The sequence below is a fragment of the Garra rufa genome, chromosome 8 (assembly GCF_049309525.1).
Source record: "Garra rufa chromosome 8, GarRuf1.0, whole genome shotgun sequence".
Taxonomy (NCBI): Eukaryota; Metazoa; Chordata; class Actinopteri; order Cypriniformes; family Cyprinidae; genus Garra; species Garra rufa.
In genome coordinates this window covers 49,796,196-49,818,302 of record NC_133368.1, presented here as the reverse complement: position 1 = coordinate 49,818,302, position 22,107 = coordinate 49,796,196, and the positions used below count along the sequence as shown (strand labels likewise).

General features: G+C 29.5%; 1 protein-coding gene across 1 annotated transcript in view; it reads left to right on the top strand.

Moving 5' to 3' along the window:
* Positions 1-22,107, top strand: part of LOC141340236 (anosmin-1-like) — a 32,962-nt gene that overhangs the window by 1,081 nt on the left and 9,774 nt on the right. The window contains exons 2-6 of the mRNA XM_073845160.1: positions 1,560-1,622; positions 4,491-4,713; positions 13,154-13,338; positions 15,222-15,351; positions 21,152-21,431. Of these exons, the coding sequence (XP_073701261.1) occupies positions 1,560-1,622; positions 4,491-4,713; positions 13,154-13,338; positions 15,222-15,351; positions 21,152-21,431 (881 nt within the window). The remainder of the gene's footprint in view (positions 1-1,559; positions 1,623-4,490; positions 4,714-13,153; positions 13,339-15,221; positions 15,352-21,151; positions 21,432-22,107) is intronic.

Below are 22,107 nucleotides of genomic sequence, written 5' to 3'. Positions count from 1 at the left end.
ATGTGTTAGTAGTCATACGAAAAAAAATATATTTATATTTTACTATTACTAAGTGCTGTATTTTGATTAATGTTATTATAAAATGTGTTTAATATTATATTTGCTCAATTAATCAATTATTTTGATTGCTTTTAAAATTATTTGTTTGATTTTACATTTTTATTATCGAATTAATAATTGTTTAATTTGATTTATGGTTTAATATAATTTAATAAATTATTAGTAAGTCATTTTTTTCAAATGATTTAATTTGATATTATATAATTTAATTAGTTGTTAGTATTTTTTATTTTGATTATTCTTTAGGTCTTCATTTTTTATTTTATTTAAAAAAACAATATGTAAATATAATTTTTTTATTCTTTAATTATTAGTAAGTGTTTGATTTTGATTGCTTTATTTAAAGTTATTTATTTTAATTTCACATTATTATTATTATTATTATTACTGCATTTTTATGATTTAATTCATTATTACCTTTATTAACTTTAATAGGATTTTGAATGCTTTTATTTTAGTTATATGTATTTATTTCAATTTTACAACTTATTATTATTATTATTATTATTATTATTATTATTAAATTAATTATTAGCATACATTTTAATATTTTTATATTTAGGTTATTTAATTTATTATTATTATTATTATATTTTATTTATTATTATTGTTATTATTTTACATTTTTATGATTCAGTTCAATATTAACTATTTAATTATTAACTTTAATATGATTATTTATTATTTATTTTAATTTCACATACTATTATATTATTTTATTTTATTTATAATTTTACATTCTTATGATTGAATTCATTATTACCTTTTTAGTTTAAAATTATTATTGTTATTATTATTATTATTATTATATTTTATTTATTTATTTATTACTTTATATTATATCACCTTATTAACTATTATTAACTAATATGATTTTAAATGCTTTATTTTAAAGTTATTTATTTATTTTAATTTCACATACTATTATTTTACTTTATTTTATTTTATTTATTATTTTACATTTTATGATTTATGATATTACTTTTAATGAATTATTAACTTTAAGTTTTTGAAGGCTTTTATTTTAAAGTTATGTTTTTAATTATTTTAACATACTGCTACTATTATTATTATATTTTATTTACTATTATTATTATTATTATTATTATTATTATTATTATAGTTATTGTTATTAGTGAATGAATGAATGAATGAATGAATTATTAGTATGAATTTTATTTAAAAATAATTATTTTTATTTTATATTTCTGTTATTTGATTATTTATTAGTGTTTTATGTTGTTTTATTTTAGCATTATTATTATTATTTTTATTATTATTATGTTTTATTTCTTCTTCTTAATAATAATGATAATATTTATTTATTTTACATTTTTATGACTTAATTAATTATTACCTTTAATGATTTATGAACTTTAATAATTCAATAATTTTTTAATTTATCCGAGGGCCGTTTGTCCAGTTCATGCTCATTTTCTTCGCGTTTCTTCATTGTGACGATCTGAAACCCTTCTCTCTTCTTTTTTTTTCTCGTTCAGTGTCTGGAGCCTTGTCGAGCATCATGGGACCTGAAGGAGAACCAGTGTCAGGACTTATGTGAGGTACGGAAACTCTGAGACACAAATGAGTCACACGGCGCTCTGTAAACATGACATTAGAACCACCAAACTCAGGCCAGCTCTTCAGACTGATCTCACTGAGTATGCTCTATCTTTACAGACTGATCCCACTTAGAGTTTTCATCAAATTGAAGATTAGAAATCATCAAAATCCCATAGACTTACATTGACAGAATGTTCAACTGATCAACACTATTCAAACTCCAACTGTCAAAATTCAAACTCCAACTGCCAAAATTCAAACTCTAACTGTCAAAATTCAAACGCCAACTGACAAAATTCAAATTTAAACTCCCAGAATCCCTTGAGACTCAATCAAGCTTCCTTTCTATCAACTATTTCGAATCCATTCAAACTTTCATTCTGTCTGATATTTATCATCTATTTAACTATCTAGCCTAGCCTAGCAACTACAATCATGCTAGTAACTTGCTAATCATGCTAGAAACATGCTAGTAACTTGCTAATAATGCTAGTAACTTGCTAATCATGCTAGAAACATGCTAGTAACTTGCTAATAATGCTAGTAACTTGCTAATCATGCTAGAAACATGCTAGTAACTTGTCAGTCATGCTAATGTCATGCTAGTAGCTTGTTAATTATGTTAGAAAAATGCTAGTAACTTGCTAACCATGCTAGAAACTTGCTAGTAACTTGTCAGTCATGCTAATGTCATGTTAGACACTTGCTATTCATGATAAAAACATGCTAGTAACTTGTCAGTCATGCTAATGTCATGCTAGACACTTGCTAATCATGATAAAAACATGCTAGTAACTTGCCAATCATGCTAGAAACATGCTAGTAACTTGCTAACTATGCTAGAAACTTGCTAGTAACTTGTCAGTCATGCTAATGTCATGCTAGTAGCTTGTTAATTATGCTAGAAAAATGCTAGTAACTTGCTAACCATGCTAGAAACTTGCTAGTAACTTGCTAGTAACTTGTCAGTCATGCTAATGTCATGCTAGACACTTGCTAATCATGATAAAAACATGCTAGTAACTTGTCAGTCATGCTAATGTCATGCTAGACACTTGCTAATCATGATAAAAACATGCTAGTAACTTGCCAATCATGCTAGAAACATGCTAGTAACTTTCTAACCATGCTAGAAACTTGCTAGTAACTTGTCAGTCATGCTAATGTCATGCTAGTAGCTTGTTAATTATGCTAGAAAAATGCTAGTAACTTGCTAACCATGCTAGAAACTTGCTAGTAACTTGCTAGTAACTTGTCAGTCATGCTAATGTCATGCTAGACACTTGCTAATCATGATAAAAACATGCTAGTAACTTGTCAGTCATGCTAATGTCATGCTAGACACTTGCTAATCATGATAAAAACATGCTAGTAACTTGCCAATCATGCTAGAAACATGCTAGTAACTTGCTAACCATGCTATAAACTTGCTAGTAACTTGTCAGTCATGCTAATGTCATGCTAGACACTTGCTAATCATGATAAAAACATGATAGTAACTTGCCAGTCATGCTAATGTCATGCTAGCAACTTGCTAACCATGCTAGAAACATGCTAATAATGCTAGTAACTTGCCAATCATGCTAGAAATATGCTAGTAACTTGTCAGTCATGCTAATGTCATGCTAGCAACTTGCTAATCATGATAAAAACATGCTAGTAACTTGTCAGTCATGCTAATGTTATGCTAGCAACTTGCTAATTATGATAAAAACATGCTAGTAACTTGTCAGTCATGCTAATGTCATGCTAGCAACTTGCTAATCATGATAAAAACATGCTAGTAACTTGTCAGTCATGCTAATGTTATGCTAGCAACTTGCTAATCATCATAAAAACATGCTAGTAACTTGTCAGTCATGTTAATGTCATGCTAGCAACTTGGAAATCATGCTAGAAACCTGCTAGTAATGTGTCAGTCATGCTAATGACGTAAGTAATGTGCTAATTATGCTAGAAACATGTTAGCAACTTGCTAATCATGCTGAAAACATGCTAGTAACTTGTTATTAGCACATTACCCATGTTGGAAACATGCTAGCAACTTACTAATCATGATAGAAACATGTTAGAAACGTGCTAGCAACTTGTTAGTAATGTTAGAAACATGCTAGTGACATGTTAATAACTTGCTAATAATGTTAGAAACATGCTAATACCTTCCTAATCATGCTAGAAACCTGTTACCAACTTGATAATGACATGTAAATGACGTGCTAATCATGATGAAAATATGCTAGCAACTTTCTAATCATGCTAGAAACATGCCAGTAACTTGCTAGTCAGCTTAGAAACATGTTAGCAAACTTGCTAATCATGCTAGAAACATTTTAGAAACGTGCTAGAAACTTGCTAGTCAGTCTAGAAATATGCTGTAAACATGCTATCAATTTGCTAATCATGCTGGAAACATGCTATTAACTTACTAATCATGATAGAAACATGTTAGCAACTTGCTAATCATGCTAGAAACATGTTAGAAACGCGTTAGCAACTTGCTAGTCAGTCTAGAAACCTGCTAGCAACGTGCTAATCATGCTAGAAACATGCTGGAAACATGATAGCAATTTTTAATCATGTCAGAAACATGTTAATAACTTGCTAATCATGATAGAAACATGTTAATGACTTGCTAATGGCATGCTAATAATGCAAGTAACATGTTAATTATGCTAGAAACATGGTAATCATGTTAGAAATGTACTAAACATGCTAGAAAAATCATGCTAATCCTCTGATCTATCTATATAAAGTTCAAAACTTTAAGCTTTTACAGCTGCTTTAAACTTTCAAGCTAGGCTTTCTCAAGCCAACGTATTTGTCTTGACAGACTTTTTTATCTAGTTGTGTTCTGCTCCTGATTTCAGACTCAGTTCCCCAAGAAACATTACGAGTGTCTGACGAGCTGCGAGTTCCTGCGCTCCGTTCAGACGCTGAAGCCGGGCGACTGTCCCGCTCCGGAGAGAGCCAGTGGATTCGCCGCCGCTTGCGTGGAGAGCTGCGAAACGGACGGAGAATGTATGGCGCTGAAGAAATGCTGTCCGAACGGATGCGGACACACCTGCCAGATCCCTAAGAACCCATATAAAGGTACAAACGCCGTCAGCAAAACAGCTCATTCACACCTCAACAATCATCCTGGGATCATTTACTCAACCTCATAACATTCAAACCTCTCTGACTTACTTTATTCCATGAGAAAATGTCTGTTTTTTTATGTTTACTACACAATGAAAGTCTAATGTTGTTGTTTTGGACCCCATTGACGTTTTATTTTTGCACATCATCACAGAAAGATAGAACATTTTAGAGTTTTAAGAGTTATAATTAATTAAAGTTTAAATTTACCAAACTTATTTCATTTAAGTTTATGTAAAAACAATTTATTTGCACACGGATCATTTGACTGAACAAAATAAGTTGAAGCACTAAAATTAGTCACTGGAAATAAATAATACTAAATTAAATTAAACCTAATTAATAATATTAAAAAGTAATAATAAAAAAAACTAAACTTTAAAATTTAATTTAAAACTAAAAATCTAAAAATAAAATTAATAATATAAAATAATAAAAGCACATGAAAAGCATTTGCCAAATGCATAAATATAATGTAATTCAGACATTAATAATAACTTTTTTTGTATGGATAACTGAAATAAAATGTTTTACTTTAACTACTGAAATAATTAAAACTAAGTAGAAATTCATGCAAAAAAAATAATAAATAAATTAATAAAAATAAAGTAAAAAAAACACATTTTAAAAACACAAAAATGCTAAAAAAGTAAACTGAAGTTGTATTTAAAACAGAAAATATAAAAATAAAAGATAATAAAGTAATTTATATAAAAATATAATGTAAATGCGTACTAAAATGAACAAATGAAACAAAATTAATTATCTTAAAATTAATAATAAAAATAAACAAATGATACTAAAAAATAATCACAAAATAAAATAAATGTAGTAAAAAATTATATCGAAAAAACTAACTACCTATAAAATATAAACAATGACCACAAAAAAGTACTATACATATAGTTCAAAATGATTACTGTACAATATAAATATAAAATATAAATGACTAAAAAAGAAAATTGTAATATAAAAAACACAATAAAATGAGAAAAACACATAAAAGCATATAAAAAAGAAAATTGTAATATACAAAACACAATAAAAATGAGGAAAAACCCTTAAAACACAATATATAAAAACTAAATAAAAAATTATATGGAAAAAAAACTAACTATAAAAAAAAACTATAAAATATAAAAAATTACCAAAAAAAAGAAAATAAACTAAACTAAATATAATAAAAATGATTACTGTAAGTATATATACTTATATAATATAATAAATATTTAAAAAATACAAAATATAAATGACTAAAAAAGAAAATTGTGTGTGTGTGTGTGTGTATATATATATATATATATATATATATATATATATATATATATATATATATATATATATATAGTTCAAAATGTAAACAAAAACTTTTTTTTACTGTAAGTACTAAAACAGATAAATAAAAATAAATAAAAACCTATAAATCCTAAATATAAAATAAAAAATATAAAATATAAATGAAAAAAACATGCTTTACAAAAACTAAATAAAAAGCAAAAAACAAAAACAAACTAACTATAAATATAAAAAAGACCAAAAAAAAAATGTACAAACAAAACTAAACTAAAGTACTTTATATATATAAAATGTAACTAAAATACAATTTGAAAAATCAAATTCTAAACCTTAATGAAAGCTGTATTAGTGTTTGAGTAAAGCTAAAGTAAGCATGGCGTCTGAAAGTTGTTGCTGGTTTAGTGAAGGAGGTTTTTTTACGGTGGGTCTTTATTGATGTCAGATTTACTGGTTCCCCCTCGTTTGCAGAAAGCCGTAAAGCCTTTTATTGAAATCCAAAGGCAATCAGAGAGAGACGTCGTTGGTGTCAGGAGCGTAATTGTTTCTCTGTGTTAGAAGATGACGATCGCTGATGCTGGAAACCATTAACGGCACAAATTGAGCATCGCCGCTCGCTCGATGGCTCTCAGATGTTCCTGCAGGTGGACCAACCTAACCTTGACCCAAACACAGCTAGTACTTACTGCTCAAAGCCTTTATTCAGAATGCATTAGAACTTCTCATACATAATTGTTACCAAAGTTAAAATGCATCATAATATTTGCAATGTATTTCATAACAATTTAATTTATTTTTACTCCTAAAATCTTACAGAAAACACTAAAATTACTGATAAATAAATAGATCAAAATTAAAACTAAACTAAAAAGAAAAATATGAGATAAATTAACGATATAAAATAAATGTAACCGAATTTGTGAAATGAAAAAATGAAAAAAATACATAAAATATGAAAAAATATACAAAGATAAAAAACTAAACTAAAAAGGAAAATTATATTAATTAAATAAAAATAAATGTAACCTAATTAGTGACATTAAAAAAATGACATAAATACATGAAAAATGCAAATAAATAAATTAAAACTAAATAAAAACCAAAACCAAAATGAAAATGAGATAAATTAATTAAATAAAAATAAATGTAATCTAATTAGCAAGATTAAAAAATGGCAAAAAAAAAACATAAAGATAAAAACAATAATGAAAAATAAATGTAACCTAATTAATGACATTAAAAAAATGAAAAAAAAAAAAACATGAAAAATGCAAATAAATAATTAAAAATAAAAACTAAACCAAAACTAAAACTAAATATATAAGATAAACTACCGAAATAAAATAAATGTAACCAAATTTGTGAAATTAAAAATTGACGAAAATACATAAAAAATGCAAAAAATGTAAAGATAAAAACTAAACTAAAAATAAAAATGAGATAAATGAATTAAATAAAAATAAATGTAACCTAATTAGTAATATTCAAAATGATAAAAATACATAAAAATTAAAATAAATAAAAACTAAACTAAAAATAATAAAAAAATATGAGATGAACTACTGAAATAAAATAAATGTACCCAAATTTGTGAAATTAAAAAATGATGAAAATACATAAAAAATTCCAAAAAATAAATAAAGATAAAAAACTAAACTAAAAATAAAAATGAGATAAATTAAATAAAAATTAATTTAACCTAATTAGTCATTTTCAAAATGATAAAAAATACATAAAAAATGCAAATAAATAAATGAAAATAAATTTAACTAAAACAAAAAATATGAGATAAATGAATTAAATGAAAATAAATTAGATAAATTAAATAAATGTAACCTAATTAGTGATATTAAAAAAAGACAAAAATACATGAAAAAATGAAATAAAATAAAATATTAGATAAAACACTAAAATTACAGATTATTAAAAAATAAAAAATAAAGTAAAAATATGAAATAAATTAAATAAAAATAAATTACAATCTAATTGGTAATATTAAAAAATGACAAAAATAGCAACAAAAAAAGTAATACAAATCTAAATAAAAACTGAAAATATAAAAATAAAAGCTAAAAATACATATTTCATCTAAATATTATATTTTCATTTCAATTTTAGTTTAATAATTTTAGTAATTTTAATGTATTTTTTGGCATTTTTTATTTTTTATTGCTAATTAGGTTTAAGGTTTAAAGGTTTAAAAATGAATAAAAAAAACTACATTTGGAAAAAAAGAAAAAATATATATATTTTTTAAATGCCAAAAATCAAACAAAAAAACAACAACGAACATGCAAATGATATATAATTCAAAATATTAGGTTTTCATTTACTTTTTTTTGGTCATGTTTTAATGTTTATTATTATGTATTATTTATTTATTTAATATTATTATTATATACATTGTTTTATTTATTTTAAACCATTTTTAGGTTAACTTCCCTTACAAGTAGTGTTATGTGATTTTAAGTGTTACAGCTCCACAAACCGACTTAAATATCTGCATGAGCACAGCATTTACATTCATGCATTTGGCAAATGCTTTTATCCAAAGTGTCTTACACTGCATTAAAGCTATATAGCCCATACTGTAAGTTCATGCAGTCCTTGTAAATCAAACCTATGACCTTGCAGTTGCGAGCGCGTGCTGAGCTCCAGAAATACATTACAGCGGTAAAGCAGGTGTGTTTTAGAGAAGATGATGTGCACCTGTAGATGCTGGAGCTTCATGGAGGTTTGCGTGGTTCCTGGATGACCCTGGTCAGATCTTCAGATCCCGCTGTCGGAGCGAGTGTGAATTCCAGCGTTGAAGGAGCGGTTTGTTGAGGAACGCTGTGGGATTTTACTGGAGCGCTGGGATTGGAACAGACGTCACACACACACTGGAGCTGTGAAACCGCAGCGCAATCCAACACAGCTGCTGATCCGCAGATCCTCTCCTGGAGAATCGGCCTTCAACAGCACTGCTGTCATCAAATACAACCATAGCTGATCACTTAATACAAACAGATCTCCTTAACAGGGTTAGAGCTACTTCATCCACAGTGGAAATGTGTCAACAATTACTGATACTTTTCGTTTTTTGCTATCAAGTAGATCTGAGACAGTAGACATTACAAAAAGCAGCTTTCTTAATGAGTGAGTCATTGAATCATTCATTTAACCTGTTTGTTCAGATGTCTGATTCATACAAATACTGTCTTTATGAACGAGTCACTGAATCATTGGCTCACTCGATTTGTTCAAACAGCTGATTCGTTCAGAAATGAAGCAAGTTGACTGTCTTAACGAACGAGTCACTGAATCATTTGCTCACTTGATTTGTTCAAACGGCTGATTCCTTCAGAAATGAAGCAAGTGACTGTCTTTACAAATTAGTCACTGAGTCATTGACTCACTTAATTTGTTCAAACAGCTGATTTGTTTTGAAATGAATCAAGTAACTGTTTTTATGAATGAGTCACTGAATCATTGACTCACTCGATTTGTTCAAACAGCTGATTCGTTCAGAAATGAAGCAAGTTGACTGTCTTTACAAATTAGTCACTGAGTCATTGACTCACTTAATTTGTTCAAACAGCTGATTTGTTCAGAAATGAATCAAGTAACTGTTTTTATGAATGAGTCACTGAATCATTGACTCACTCGATTTGTTCAAACAGCTGATTCGTTCAGAAATGAAGCAAGTTGACTGTCTTTAGGAACGAGTCACTGAATCATTGACTCACTTGATTTGTTCAAACAGCTGATTTGTTCAGAAATGAATCAAGTTACTGTTTTTATGAATGAGTCACTGAATCATTGACTCACTCGATTTGTTCAAACAGCTGATTCGTTCAGAAATGAAGCAAGTTGACTGTCTTTACGAACGAGTCACTGAATAATTGACTCACTAGATTCATTCAAACAGCTGATTTGTTCAGAAATTAGGCAAGTGACTTTATTTACAAGTGAGTCAATGATTCAGTGACTCACTCGATTCATTCAAACGGCTGATTTATTCAGAAATAAAGCAAGTGACTGTATTTACAAGCGAGTCACTGAATCATTGACTCACTCGATTCATTCATACGGCTGATTTATTTAGAAATGAAGCAAGTGACTGTATTTACAAGCGAGTCACTGAATCATTGACTCACTCGATTCATTCAAACGGCTGATTTATTTAGAAATTAAGCAAGTGACTGTATTTACAAGCGAGTCACTGCATCATTGACTCACTCTATTCATTCAAACGGCTGATTTATTCAGAAATGAAGCAAGTGACTGTATTTACAAGCGAGTCACTGAATCATTGACTCACTCGATTTGTTCAAACAGCTGATTCGTTCAGAAATGAAGCAAGTTGACTGTCTTTAGGAACGAGTCACTGAATCATTGACTCACTTGATTTGTTCAAACAGCTGATTTGTTCAGAAATGAATCAAGTTACTGTTTTTATGAATGAGTCACTGAATCATTGACTCACTCGATTTGTTCAAACAGCTGATTCGTTCAGAAATGAAGCAAGTTGACTGTCTTTACGAACGAGTCACTGAATAATTGACTCACTAGATTCATTCAAACAGCTGATTTGTTCAGAAATTAGGCAAGTGACTTTATTTACAAGCGAGTCACTGAATCATTGACTCACTCGATTCATTCAAACGGCTGATTTATTCAGAAATGAAGCAAGTGACTGTATTTACAAGCAAGTCACTGAATCATTGGCTCACTAAATTTGTTCAAACGGCTGATTCGTTCATAAATGAGGCAAGTGACTGTATTTACAAGCGAGTCACTGAATCATTGACTCACTCAATTCATTCAAACGGCTGATTTATTTAGAAATTAAGCAAGTGACTGTATTTACAAGCGAGTCACTGCATCATTGACTCACTCTATTCATTCAAACGGCTGATTTATTCAGAAATGAAGCAAGTGACTGTATTTACAAGCGAGTCACTGAATCATTGACTCACTCGATTCATTCAAACAGCTGATTTATTCAGAAATGAAGCAAGTGACTGTATTTACAAGCAAGTCACTGAATTTTTATGAATGAGTCACTGAATCATTGGCTCACATGATTTGCTCAAACAACTGATTCGTTCAGAAATTAAGCAAGTGACTGTATTTACAAGCGAGTCGCTGAATCATTGACTCACTCTATTCATTCAAACGGCTGATTTATTTAGAAATGAAGCAAGTCACTGTATTTACAAGCGAGTCACTGAATCATTGACTCACTCGATTCATTCAAACGGCTGATTTATTCAGAAATAAAGCAAGTGACTTTATTTACAAGTGAGTCAATGATTCAGTGACTCACTCGATTCATTCAAACGGCTGATTTATTCAGAAATGAAGCAAGTGACTGTATTTACAAGCGAGTCACTGAATCATTGACTCACTCGATTCATTCATACGGCTGATTTATTTAGAAATGAAGCAAGTGACTGTATTTACAAGCGAGTCACTGAATCATTGACTCACCCGATTCATTCAAACGGCTGATTTATTCAGAAATGAAGCAAGTGACTGTATTTACAAGTGAGTCAATGATTCAGTGACTCACTCGATTCATTCAAACGGCTGATTTATTCAGAAATGAAGCAAGTGACTGTATTTACAAGCGAGTCACTGAATCATTGACTCACTCGATTCATTCAAACGGCTGATTTATTCAGAAATGAAGCAAGTGACTGTATTTACAAGCGAGTCACTGAATCATTGACTCACTCGATTCATTCAAACGGCTGATTTATTTAGAAATGAAGCAAGTGACTGTATTTACAAGCAAGTCACTGAATCATTGGCTCACTAAATTTGTTCAAACGGCTGATTCGTTCATAAATGAGGCGAGTGACTGTATTTACAAGCAAGTCACTGAATCATTGACTCACTCGATTCATTCAAACGGCTGATTTATTTAGAAATGAAGCAAGTGACTGTATTTACAAGCAAGTCACTGAATCATTGACTCACTCGATTCATTCAAACGGCTGATTTATTTAGAAATGAAGCAAGTGACTGTATTTACAAGCAAGTCACTGAATCATTGGCTCACTAAATTTGTTCAAACGGCTGATTCGTTCATAAATGAGGCGAGTGACTGTATTTACAAGCAAGTCACTGAATCATTGACTCACTCGATTCATTCAAACGGCTGATTTATTTAGAAATGAAGCAAGTGACTCTATTTACAAGCAAGTCACTGAATCATTGACTCACTAAATTTGTTCAAACGGCTGATTCATTCATAAATAAAGCAAGTGACTGTCTTTAGGAATGAGTCACTGAATCATTGGCTCACTTGATTCATTCAAACAGCTGATTAGTTCAGAAACGAAGCAAGTGACTGTCTTTACGATTGAGTCACAAATTCATTAAGTAACGAAACTGCTGTGTGTTGCTGCTGTGGCTGTGGAACAGTTTTTGTTTGTAAAATTGAGCAAAAACAGACAACGCTGTGTCTTGTTTATTGAACTGTTGTATAAAATCATCAGTGGTGCAGATACTGGGTAAAAGCAGCACTCTTGCTGGTGTGATATTGCTAAACTATATCATATGATGATATGAGACAGAAATCTTCAGCGCTGTTCTCTGATGGAAACGCATCCGTCAGCATGAAGTCTCTCGGCTGATTTCTGGGGACGTGTGGAAAACATTGGAGGTCTTTGAGCTCCTTCACGTCGCTCCTCAATCGGCGGTGCTCCATCACAGCTGTAACGAATCGAGGAAAGACACGGAGCAGAACATTTTCTCCCTTCTTTTTCCCTTCCCGAAGCTTTGTACTTAATAAATCTTTAATTTATTGCATATGGAAGAATTTCAGATGTCTTTGAGGGTTAAATGGAAGTCACTGCCACATGGAGCAGATGGAGGCTTGCTGTGGCTCTGAGAGCATCACATGAACATCATTTAACAGCGCTATTGTATTGTAACCCAGCACATGAAAGACCTTACAAATAAAAAGATTGGATTATTGTCTTTTGCAATTATTTTTATTATTTTACTATTTTTCTCGTTGAATATCATATAAGATCAGTGTTTTCTGATCTGGTGTTTGAGGGGATATTACACATAATTAAAGTTTCTGTCCATCCGTCTGTCTCAGGATCTCCTTTAAAGCCGCGTAAGGAGCTGCTGTTTGTGGAGCAGCCGTCGGGGCCGCTGGAGGTTCGCTGGTCATCCCGCTTTAACGTCTCTGTTGAGCCAGTGCTTTACGTGCTGCAGCGCCGCTGGAACTTTGGCATCCATCCCAGCGAAGACGATGCTACGGCTTGGCAGGATGTCGCACAGGTCATTCATGCAACTGTTTACATCTTAAAAACATAACACTCTTGCTGAGAAAATGAGGCATGTTTTTTTGCATGTTTGTCCCACTTTAATGTTCCAGATCATCAAACAAATTTAAATATTAATTAAAGATAACACAAGTAAACGTAACATGCAGTTTTTAAATGAAGTTTTTTATTATGAAGGAAAAAACAAAATCCAACCCCACATGGCCCTGTGTGAAAAAGTGTTTGCCCCCTAAACTTAATAACTGGTTGGGCCATCCTTAGCAGCGACAATTGCAATCAAGCGTTTGCGATAACTTTCATTGAGTCTGTTACAGCGCTGTGCAGGAATTTTGGCCTTTGTTGTAATCCAGTTTTCGAGAATGAACCGCCTTTTTAAGGTCATGCCACAGCATCTCAATAGGATTCAGGTCAGGACTTTGACCAGGCCACTCCAAAGTCTTCATTTTGTTTTTCTTCAGCCAATCAGAGGTGGATTTGCTGGTGTGTTTTGGATCATTGTCCTGCTGCAGAACCCAAGTTTGCTTCAGCTTGAGGTCACCAACAGATAGCCGGACATTGTCCTTCAGGATTTTTTGGTAGACAGCAGAATTCATGGTTCTATTACCACAGCAAGTCTTCCAGGTCCAGAAGCAGCAAAACAGCCGCAGACCATCACACTACCACCACCATATTTTACTGTTGGTATGATGTTCTTTTTCTGAAATGCTGTGTTACTTTTACGCCAGATGTAATGGGACACACACCTTCCCAAAAAGTTCACCTTTTGTCCTGTCAGTCCACATAGTATTTTCCCAAAAGTCTTGGGGATCATCAAGATGTTTTCTAGCAAAACGAGCCTTTATGTTCTTTTTGCTCAACAGCGGTTTTCATCTTGGAACTCTGCCATTTAGGTCTCTTTTTTTATGGTGGAGTCATGAACACTGACCTTAACTGAGGCAAGAGAGGTCTGCAGTTCTTTAGATGTTGTTGTGGGGTCTTTTGTGACCTCTTGGATGAGTCATCGCTGCGCTCTTGGGATAATTTTGGTCGGCAGGCCACTCCTGGGAAGGTTCACCACCGTTCCATGTTTTCGCCATTTGTGGATAATGGCTCTCACTTTGGTTCGCTGGAGTCCCAAAGCTTTAGAAAAGGCTTTATTACCTTTTTTCCAGACTGATAGATCTCTTTCTTTCTCATTTGTTCCTGAATTTCTTTGGATCTCAACACTTTTTCACACAGGGCCATGTGGGTTTGGATTTTGTTTTCCCTTCATAAAAAAAAAAACCTTTACTTGTGTTTACTTGTGTTATCTTTGATTAATATTTAGATTTGTTTGATGATCTGAAACATTAAAGTGTGACAAACATGCAAAAAAATAAAAAATCAGGAAGGGGGCCAATACTTTTTAACACCACTATATATATATGTGTGTGTGTGTGTGTGTGTGTGTGTGTATATGTATGTAAATGTGTATATATATATGTGTGTGTATGTATATGTATGTTGCAAAAGATTTTTATTTCAGATAAATGCTGTTCTTCTGAACTTTCTATTCATAAAAGAATGTTTACAACATAATAATAATATAATTTTTTTTGAGCAGCAAATCAGAATATTAGAATGATTTCTGAAGGATCATGTGACTAAAGTAATGATGCTGAAAATTCAAAATTGTACTGTTTTTGCCATACGTTGGATCAAATAAATGCAGGCTTGGTGAGCAGAAGAGACTTCTTTAAAAAAAAAACATGTAAAAAGTTTAAGCTAAATAAAGAGCTGCACAGATGTCTCTCCAGTCCTTCATGTTGAAAATAGATCAGATTCCAAGCTCATACTCTGAGACATGTGTACCTGACCTCGTGACTTCCAGCCGTGACCTTTGACCCCTGTGCCCCTCAGGTCGCCGAAGAGCGCGTGCTGCTGAACGACGTGCGGCCGAGCAGGTGGTATCAGTTCCGCGTGGCGGCGGTGAACGTTCACGGCACTCGCGGCTTCACGGCTCCCAGCAAACACTTCCGCTCCTCCAGAGGTGAGTCTGACAGATTTACGCTCCGCACAGGTGCAGCTCTCACCTGCTGCTCCAGCCCACCCTGATTTACTCCCTCTATCACTTTGAAGCTGCTGCTTCTTCTTCTGAGGCTAAATTTGGGCTGGATCTCCTCCTTCAGCTTTGAAGCTACAACTACCAAACTCAGCTCAGATCTTCAGACTAGTCTTAGTCAGGCTGCTGTATCTCTTCTAACCGATCGGGCTTACGGTTTTCGTTAAAATGATGATCAAATCTATGAAAAGTCATGAAACATGGTTAAAACGTGTCAGTAACCGGGTAATGCTAACAACATGCTAATCATGTTAGCAACATGCTAGCAGCGTGCTAAAACATGCTAGCAATGTACTAAAAATATTCATAACGTGCATCATGTTTAAAAAATGTTAACATGTTAATCATACTAACAACATGCTAATCATGCTAACAACATACAAATCATATTAGCAACATGCTAATCATGTTAGCAGCATGCTAGCAGTGCGTTAAAACATGCTAGCTATGTGCTAAAACATGCTAGCAATGTACTAAAACATTCACAACATGCATCATGTTTAAAAAATGTTAACATGTTAATCATGCTAACAACATGCTAATCATGCTAACAACATGCTAATCGTGCTAACAACATGCTAATCATTTAGTAACATGCTAGCAGCGTGCTAAAACATGCTAGCAATGTACTAAAACATTCACAACATGCATCATGTTTAAAAAATGTTAACATGTTAATCATGCTAACAACATGCTAATCATGCTAACAACATGCTAATCATGCTAACAACATGCTAATCGTGTTAGTAACATGCTAGCAGCATGCTAAAACATGCTAGCAATGTACTAAAACATTCAAAACATGCATTATGTTTGAAAAATGTTAACATGCTAATCATGCTAATAACATGTTAATCATGTTAGCAACATGCTAGCAGCATGCTAAAACATGCTAGCACTGTACTAAAAATATTCACAACATGCATCATGTTTGAAAAGTGTTAACATTTTAATCATGTTAACAACATGCTAATCATGTTAGCAAAATGCTAGCAGCATGGTAAATCATGTTAGCAACACAACTCATCTTAACAACTTGCTAACAACATGTAAATATAATAATCATGCTAGAAACTTGCTAATCATGCTAGAAACATGCTAATTACATGCTAATGACTTGCTAATCATGCTAGAAACATGCTAACAACTTGCTAATCATGCTAGAAACATGCTAGCAACTTGCTAATAATGTTAGAAACATGCTAATAACATGCTAATAACATGCTAATCATGCTAGAAACATGCTAGCAACTTGCTAATAATGCTAGAAACATGCTAATAACATGCTAATAACATGCTAATCATGCTAGAAACATGCTAGTGACATGTTAATAATGCAAGTAACATGTTAGTTATGTTAGAAACATGTTAGCAACATGCTAACAACTTTGTTAATCATGCTAGAAGTATGCTAATTACATGCTAATGACTTGCTAATCATGCTAGAAACATGCTAACAACTTGTTAATCATGCTAGAAACATGCTAGCAACTTGCTAATCATGCTAGAAACATGCTAATAACATGCTAATAACATGCTAATAACATGCTAATCATGCTAGAAACATGCTAGTGACATGTTAATAATGCAAGTAACATGTTAGTTATGTTAGAAACATGTTAGCAACATGCTAACAACTTGCAAATCATACTAGAAACATGCTAGCAACTAGTTAATCATGCTAGCAACTTGCTAATCATGCTAGAAACATGTTAGCAACTTGCTAATGACATGCTAATAATGCAAGTAACATGTTAATTATGTTAAAAACATGCTAGCAACATGCTAAAAACTTGCTAATCGTGCTAGAAACATGCTAAACATGCTATAAAAATGATAGAATCATGGTAACTACATTCTAATCATGCTAGCAACATGCTAATCCTCTAATCTATCTTTATAAAGTTCAAAACTTTAAGCTTTTACAGCTGCTTTAAACTTTCAAGCAAGGCTTTCTCGAGCCAACCTAAAGTTTGTCTTGACAAACTTTTTTATCTATTTTCTCATGTGTCAGTTGTTTATTTCAAGCAAAAACACCTCAGCAGCAAAATTATGACTTACAAACCACTTCCCAGCAGGACCTGAGGATCTGTCTTCTGATATGTAACATCTATAGTTGGTGATCTGTGATTATTTATTACAGTGGTTTATTTCAATATATAGGATAAAGTATGTCAGTGGAGTTTTAGTCAGATCACCTGATTTGCAGAGACTTGCTTTGATTATTTGTGTTTCGCACAAGCATCTGGTTTTCAGACAGGCCTCAATAACAGGAACCCGCTGCCTCCAGATTGGCCCATTTTCCCATTAAAATCCCATTTACTTAAATCCACTTCCTCTACACAGATGACATCATTTCCCTTAGATGTGGACGAAGCCACTGTCACATTCACATGTGCTCCAGGAAACTCACTACATCATGCTGTTTTTATTTGTTTTTACTTTCTAAGTTATATTGAGCCTCATGCAGCAGGTGACTGCTTTAAGTGTACAAAAAAAAACAGCAAAAGACAAAAAATATATAATGTATTTAAAACTAAATTTTAGTTGAAATAAAGTTGAAATAATTGAAAAATAAATATGAGAAAAAAAAAAACTAAAAGTGTTACAATTACTCAAATAAAAAAAATGAAAGAAATCAAAATAAATCAAATTAAATTAAAATAATATTTTTAGATTTCTATATATTTTATTCTCTCTCTCTCTCTCTCTCTCTCTCTCTCTCTCTCTCTCTCTCTCTCTCTCTCTCTCTCTATATATATATATATATATATATATGTATGTGTATATATATATATATATATATGTATGTATATATATAATGTAAGTTATTTTAGTACATCAAATTCAAATAAATAAAGAAAATAAAAATAGTAATAAATGAAATCACAAAGACAAAAAAATTTTTTTATTTAAAACTAAATTTTAGTTGAAATAAAGTTGAAATAATTTAAAAATAAATATTAGAAAAAAAACTAAAGTGCTACAATTACTCAAATAAAAAATGAAAGAAATCAAAATAAATCAAATTAAATTAAAATAATATTTTTAGAGTTATATATATATATATATATATATATATATATATATATATATATATATATATATATATATAAGTTATTTTAGTACATCAAATTCAAATAAATAAAGAAAATAAAAATAGTAATAAATAAAATCACAAAGACAAAAAATATATAATTTATTTAAAACTAAATATACTACATGACTGGTAAATTTTCTTAATTTACCCAAAATGTTTTTGTTGTTACTATTTTTAAACTAAATAAAGTTGAAATAAATAAAAAAAATGTTTTTGAAAAAAATAACTAAAAGTACTACAAGTAACAAAAGTGCTACAATTTCTTAAAAAAAGAAAGAAATCAAAAATTTATCAAATTAAATTACTAGAATATTTTTAGATACATTTTTAGAATTCTATATATTTTATTCTGTATAATAATAATATATTTTTTAGTTATTTTAATACATCAAGTTCAACTAAATGAAGAAAATAATAATGAATAAAATATAAAATAAAATCACAAAGACAATTTTTTTAAAATATATTTTAAACAAAAAATACTACATGCCATTTCATGACTGGTAGATTTTCTTAATTTACCCTTAATGTTGTTGTTGTTAACTAAAACTGATTGTTAATTGAAAATGAACTGAAATAAAATAAAATAAAATATAAATATTAGATGGAAAAAAACTACAAATACCAAAAGTGCTAAAATGACTAAAAATAAAAATAAATAAAACAAATAAATAAATCAAATTAAATTAAATTTAAAAAATATTTTTCTATTAATTTTTTAATTTCTATATATTTTATTCTATACATTTTGTAGTTTTAGTAATGTTGTTGTCCATTTTTTTTTCGTTTATTTTTAATGTGTGTATATTTATATAGTTATCATTATTTTTAATAATTTGGATTGTAGTTATTTTAGTGCGTCGAGTTAAACTAAATGAAAATAAGAAAAAATAAATAGTAATAATACTAATTATAAATAAACAGCAAAATTCACTCATAGTGTTGTTGTTGTTGTTAACTTTAACTTTTAATTGAAATAAAGCTGAAATAAAATAAAATATAAATATTAGACAAAAAAGTAAAAAGTACTACAAGTACTACAAATAACAAAATTGCTAAAAAATGCATTAAATTAAATTAAAATAATATTATTATTTTTTATTTATAGATGTTTTTATTATATATTTGATAGTTTGAGTAATATTGTTGACTTTTTTAAAAAATGTCTATATATAGTTTTTTGTATTATTTTTTAAAATATTTTTTATTTTAGTTATTTTAGTACATCAAGTTAAACGTAATGAAAATAAGAAATGATAATAAATTCCAAATTGGATTTTTATTTTCAATTTAATCAATTCACCCACAGCGTTGTTGTTGTTGTTGTTAAATAAAACTATTAAAATCATTATTGTTAAGTCAAATAATTAATTAGTTAATTGAAAAAATAGAAATATTAGACAAAAGAACTAAGAAGCACTTAGAAGTAAAACTAAGAGTACCATCAATACAAAAAATATATAAATAAATATTTAAAACTTAATTAAATTAAATTAAAATAATATTTTTAGATTAATTTTTAGATCTCTAAATATGAATCTCTATATTTTTTTAGTTTTAGTAATATTGTTGTCCATTTTTTTCTTTTTTAATGTCTGTATAGATATTTTTTATTATTTAAAAAAATGTTTAAGTGTTTTTAGTACATCAAGTTAAACTAAATGAAAATAATAAATAAATAATAAGAATAAGAATATTTTTAGATTAATTTCTAGATTTCTATATATTTTATTCTGTATATTTTATAGTTGTAGTAATATTGTTGTCCTTTTTTAAGGTCTGTTTATATAGTTTTTAATTATTATTTTTTAAATAAATGTTTGTTTTTAGTTTTTTTGGTACATCAAGTTAAATTAAATGAAAATAATAAATAAATAAATAATCATAAATAAAATCTAAAACAGCAAAAAAACATTCCCTTATTACAAAGACAAAAATATATACACAAAAAAATACTACATGCCATTTCATGACTTTCATGAAAGCTGAAATACAATAAATATAAATATTAAACAAAAACTGTGCAAATTCCAAAAGTGCTAAAATTACTCAAATAATAAATACAAAAATAATAAAAATTAAATTAAATTAAATTAAAAAATATTTTAAGATAAATTTGTATTTATTTATATATTTTTAGATAAATTAGTATATATTTATAGAATATTATATAATATAATTAATATAATATAATATAATAATATCATATAATTATATATATAATTTTTATTTTTTTATTTTTTAAGTCTATACATTATATAGTTTCAGTTAAAAATAGCTCAAAAATAACTGAAAATAAGCAAATGCAAATATAAAAATCTAGAAATTAAATACTATATATTATTTTATATGACATAAGTGATATATATATATATATATATATATATATATATATATATGTATATATGTGTATATATGTATATATATATATATATAATAAAAATGAACTCACTGATCCTCATGTTGTTGCAAATCTGAGTGACTTTATTTTTTCTGTACCTTTAAATGATTATCTAAAGAAAATGAATATACAGTGGCTTCCTCGGACTCCATAAATCACACAAGAAGCATTGGGTCTTTATTAATTGTGAGTTTTCTGAGCGTTTGCTGTTGTTCTCTGTTTTTCAGACCCGTCTCCTCCTCCAGCGCCGTCCGGCCTGAGAGCGACTAACATGACTCTGGGTCTCGACGGTCTGCTGACGGTGCGGATCAACTGGACTCTTCCCACAGAACCCGACCTCCCCGTCCATCATTACAAAGTCTACTGGAGCTGGACGGTCCCCGGAAAATCAGCCGTACCATCCCGGAGGAAGAGGAGGAAGACCAGCGACGGGGTGAGAGACGCTTTCACAAATCACACAGAAACACACAGAGATGGAGATTCATTCTGTAAACGTCTGAAATCACAGCAGGGGGAAAGTCATTCATTTTTTAATATGTCATACATTGATTTTTGTTGTAAATATGCCTGACAGGATTGTAACTGAATGACATTTCAGTGGGTGTCTTCTGTAAATTAGTGAAAAATGTATGATATTTATTTTTCGCTCAGAAAAACAAAAACAAAAATGCAATTAAATTAAAGAGAAAACGTTTAAATATTTTTGGGAAAAACAACAATTTAAAGCAGTATTACACTGTTTTTATGCTTAAACATTGTTTTTTTTTTCCCCATATACATGCATTTAGAATATATTTAGAATTGTGTGTGTATATATATATATATATATATATATATATATATATATATATATATGTATGTATATATATGTATGTATTTTTAGGAAGTTAGGAATTTTATATAAATATCTAGTGGCTACATGATCAATTAATATATTTATAATTATATATTTTTTATTTTCTATTTTTATTTATTATATTATTATTATTTAATATTTATATCCAGTGGCATATATTGCAAAAAATATACAAAAATATTGAATATTATAATCAATATATTGAGAATTGTTATATATATATATATATACATATATATATATATACATACATACACACACACACACACACACACACACACAAAATATTGAATATTATAATCAAGTATTTATTGCATATTATTTTCA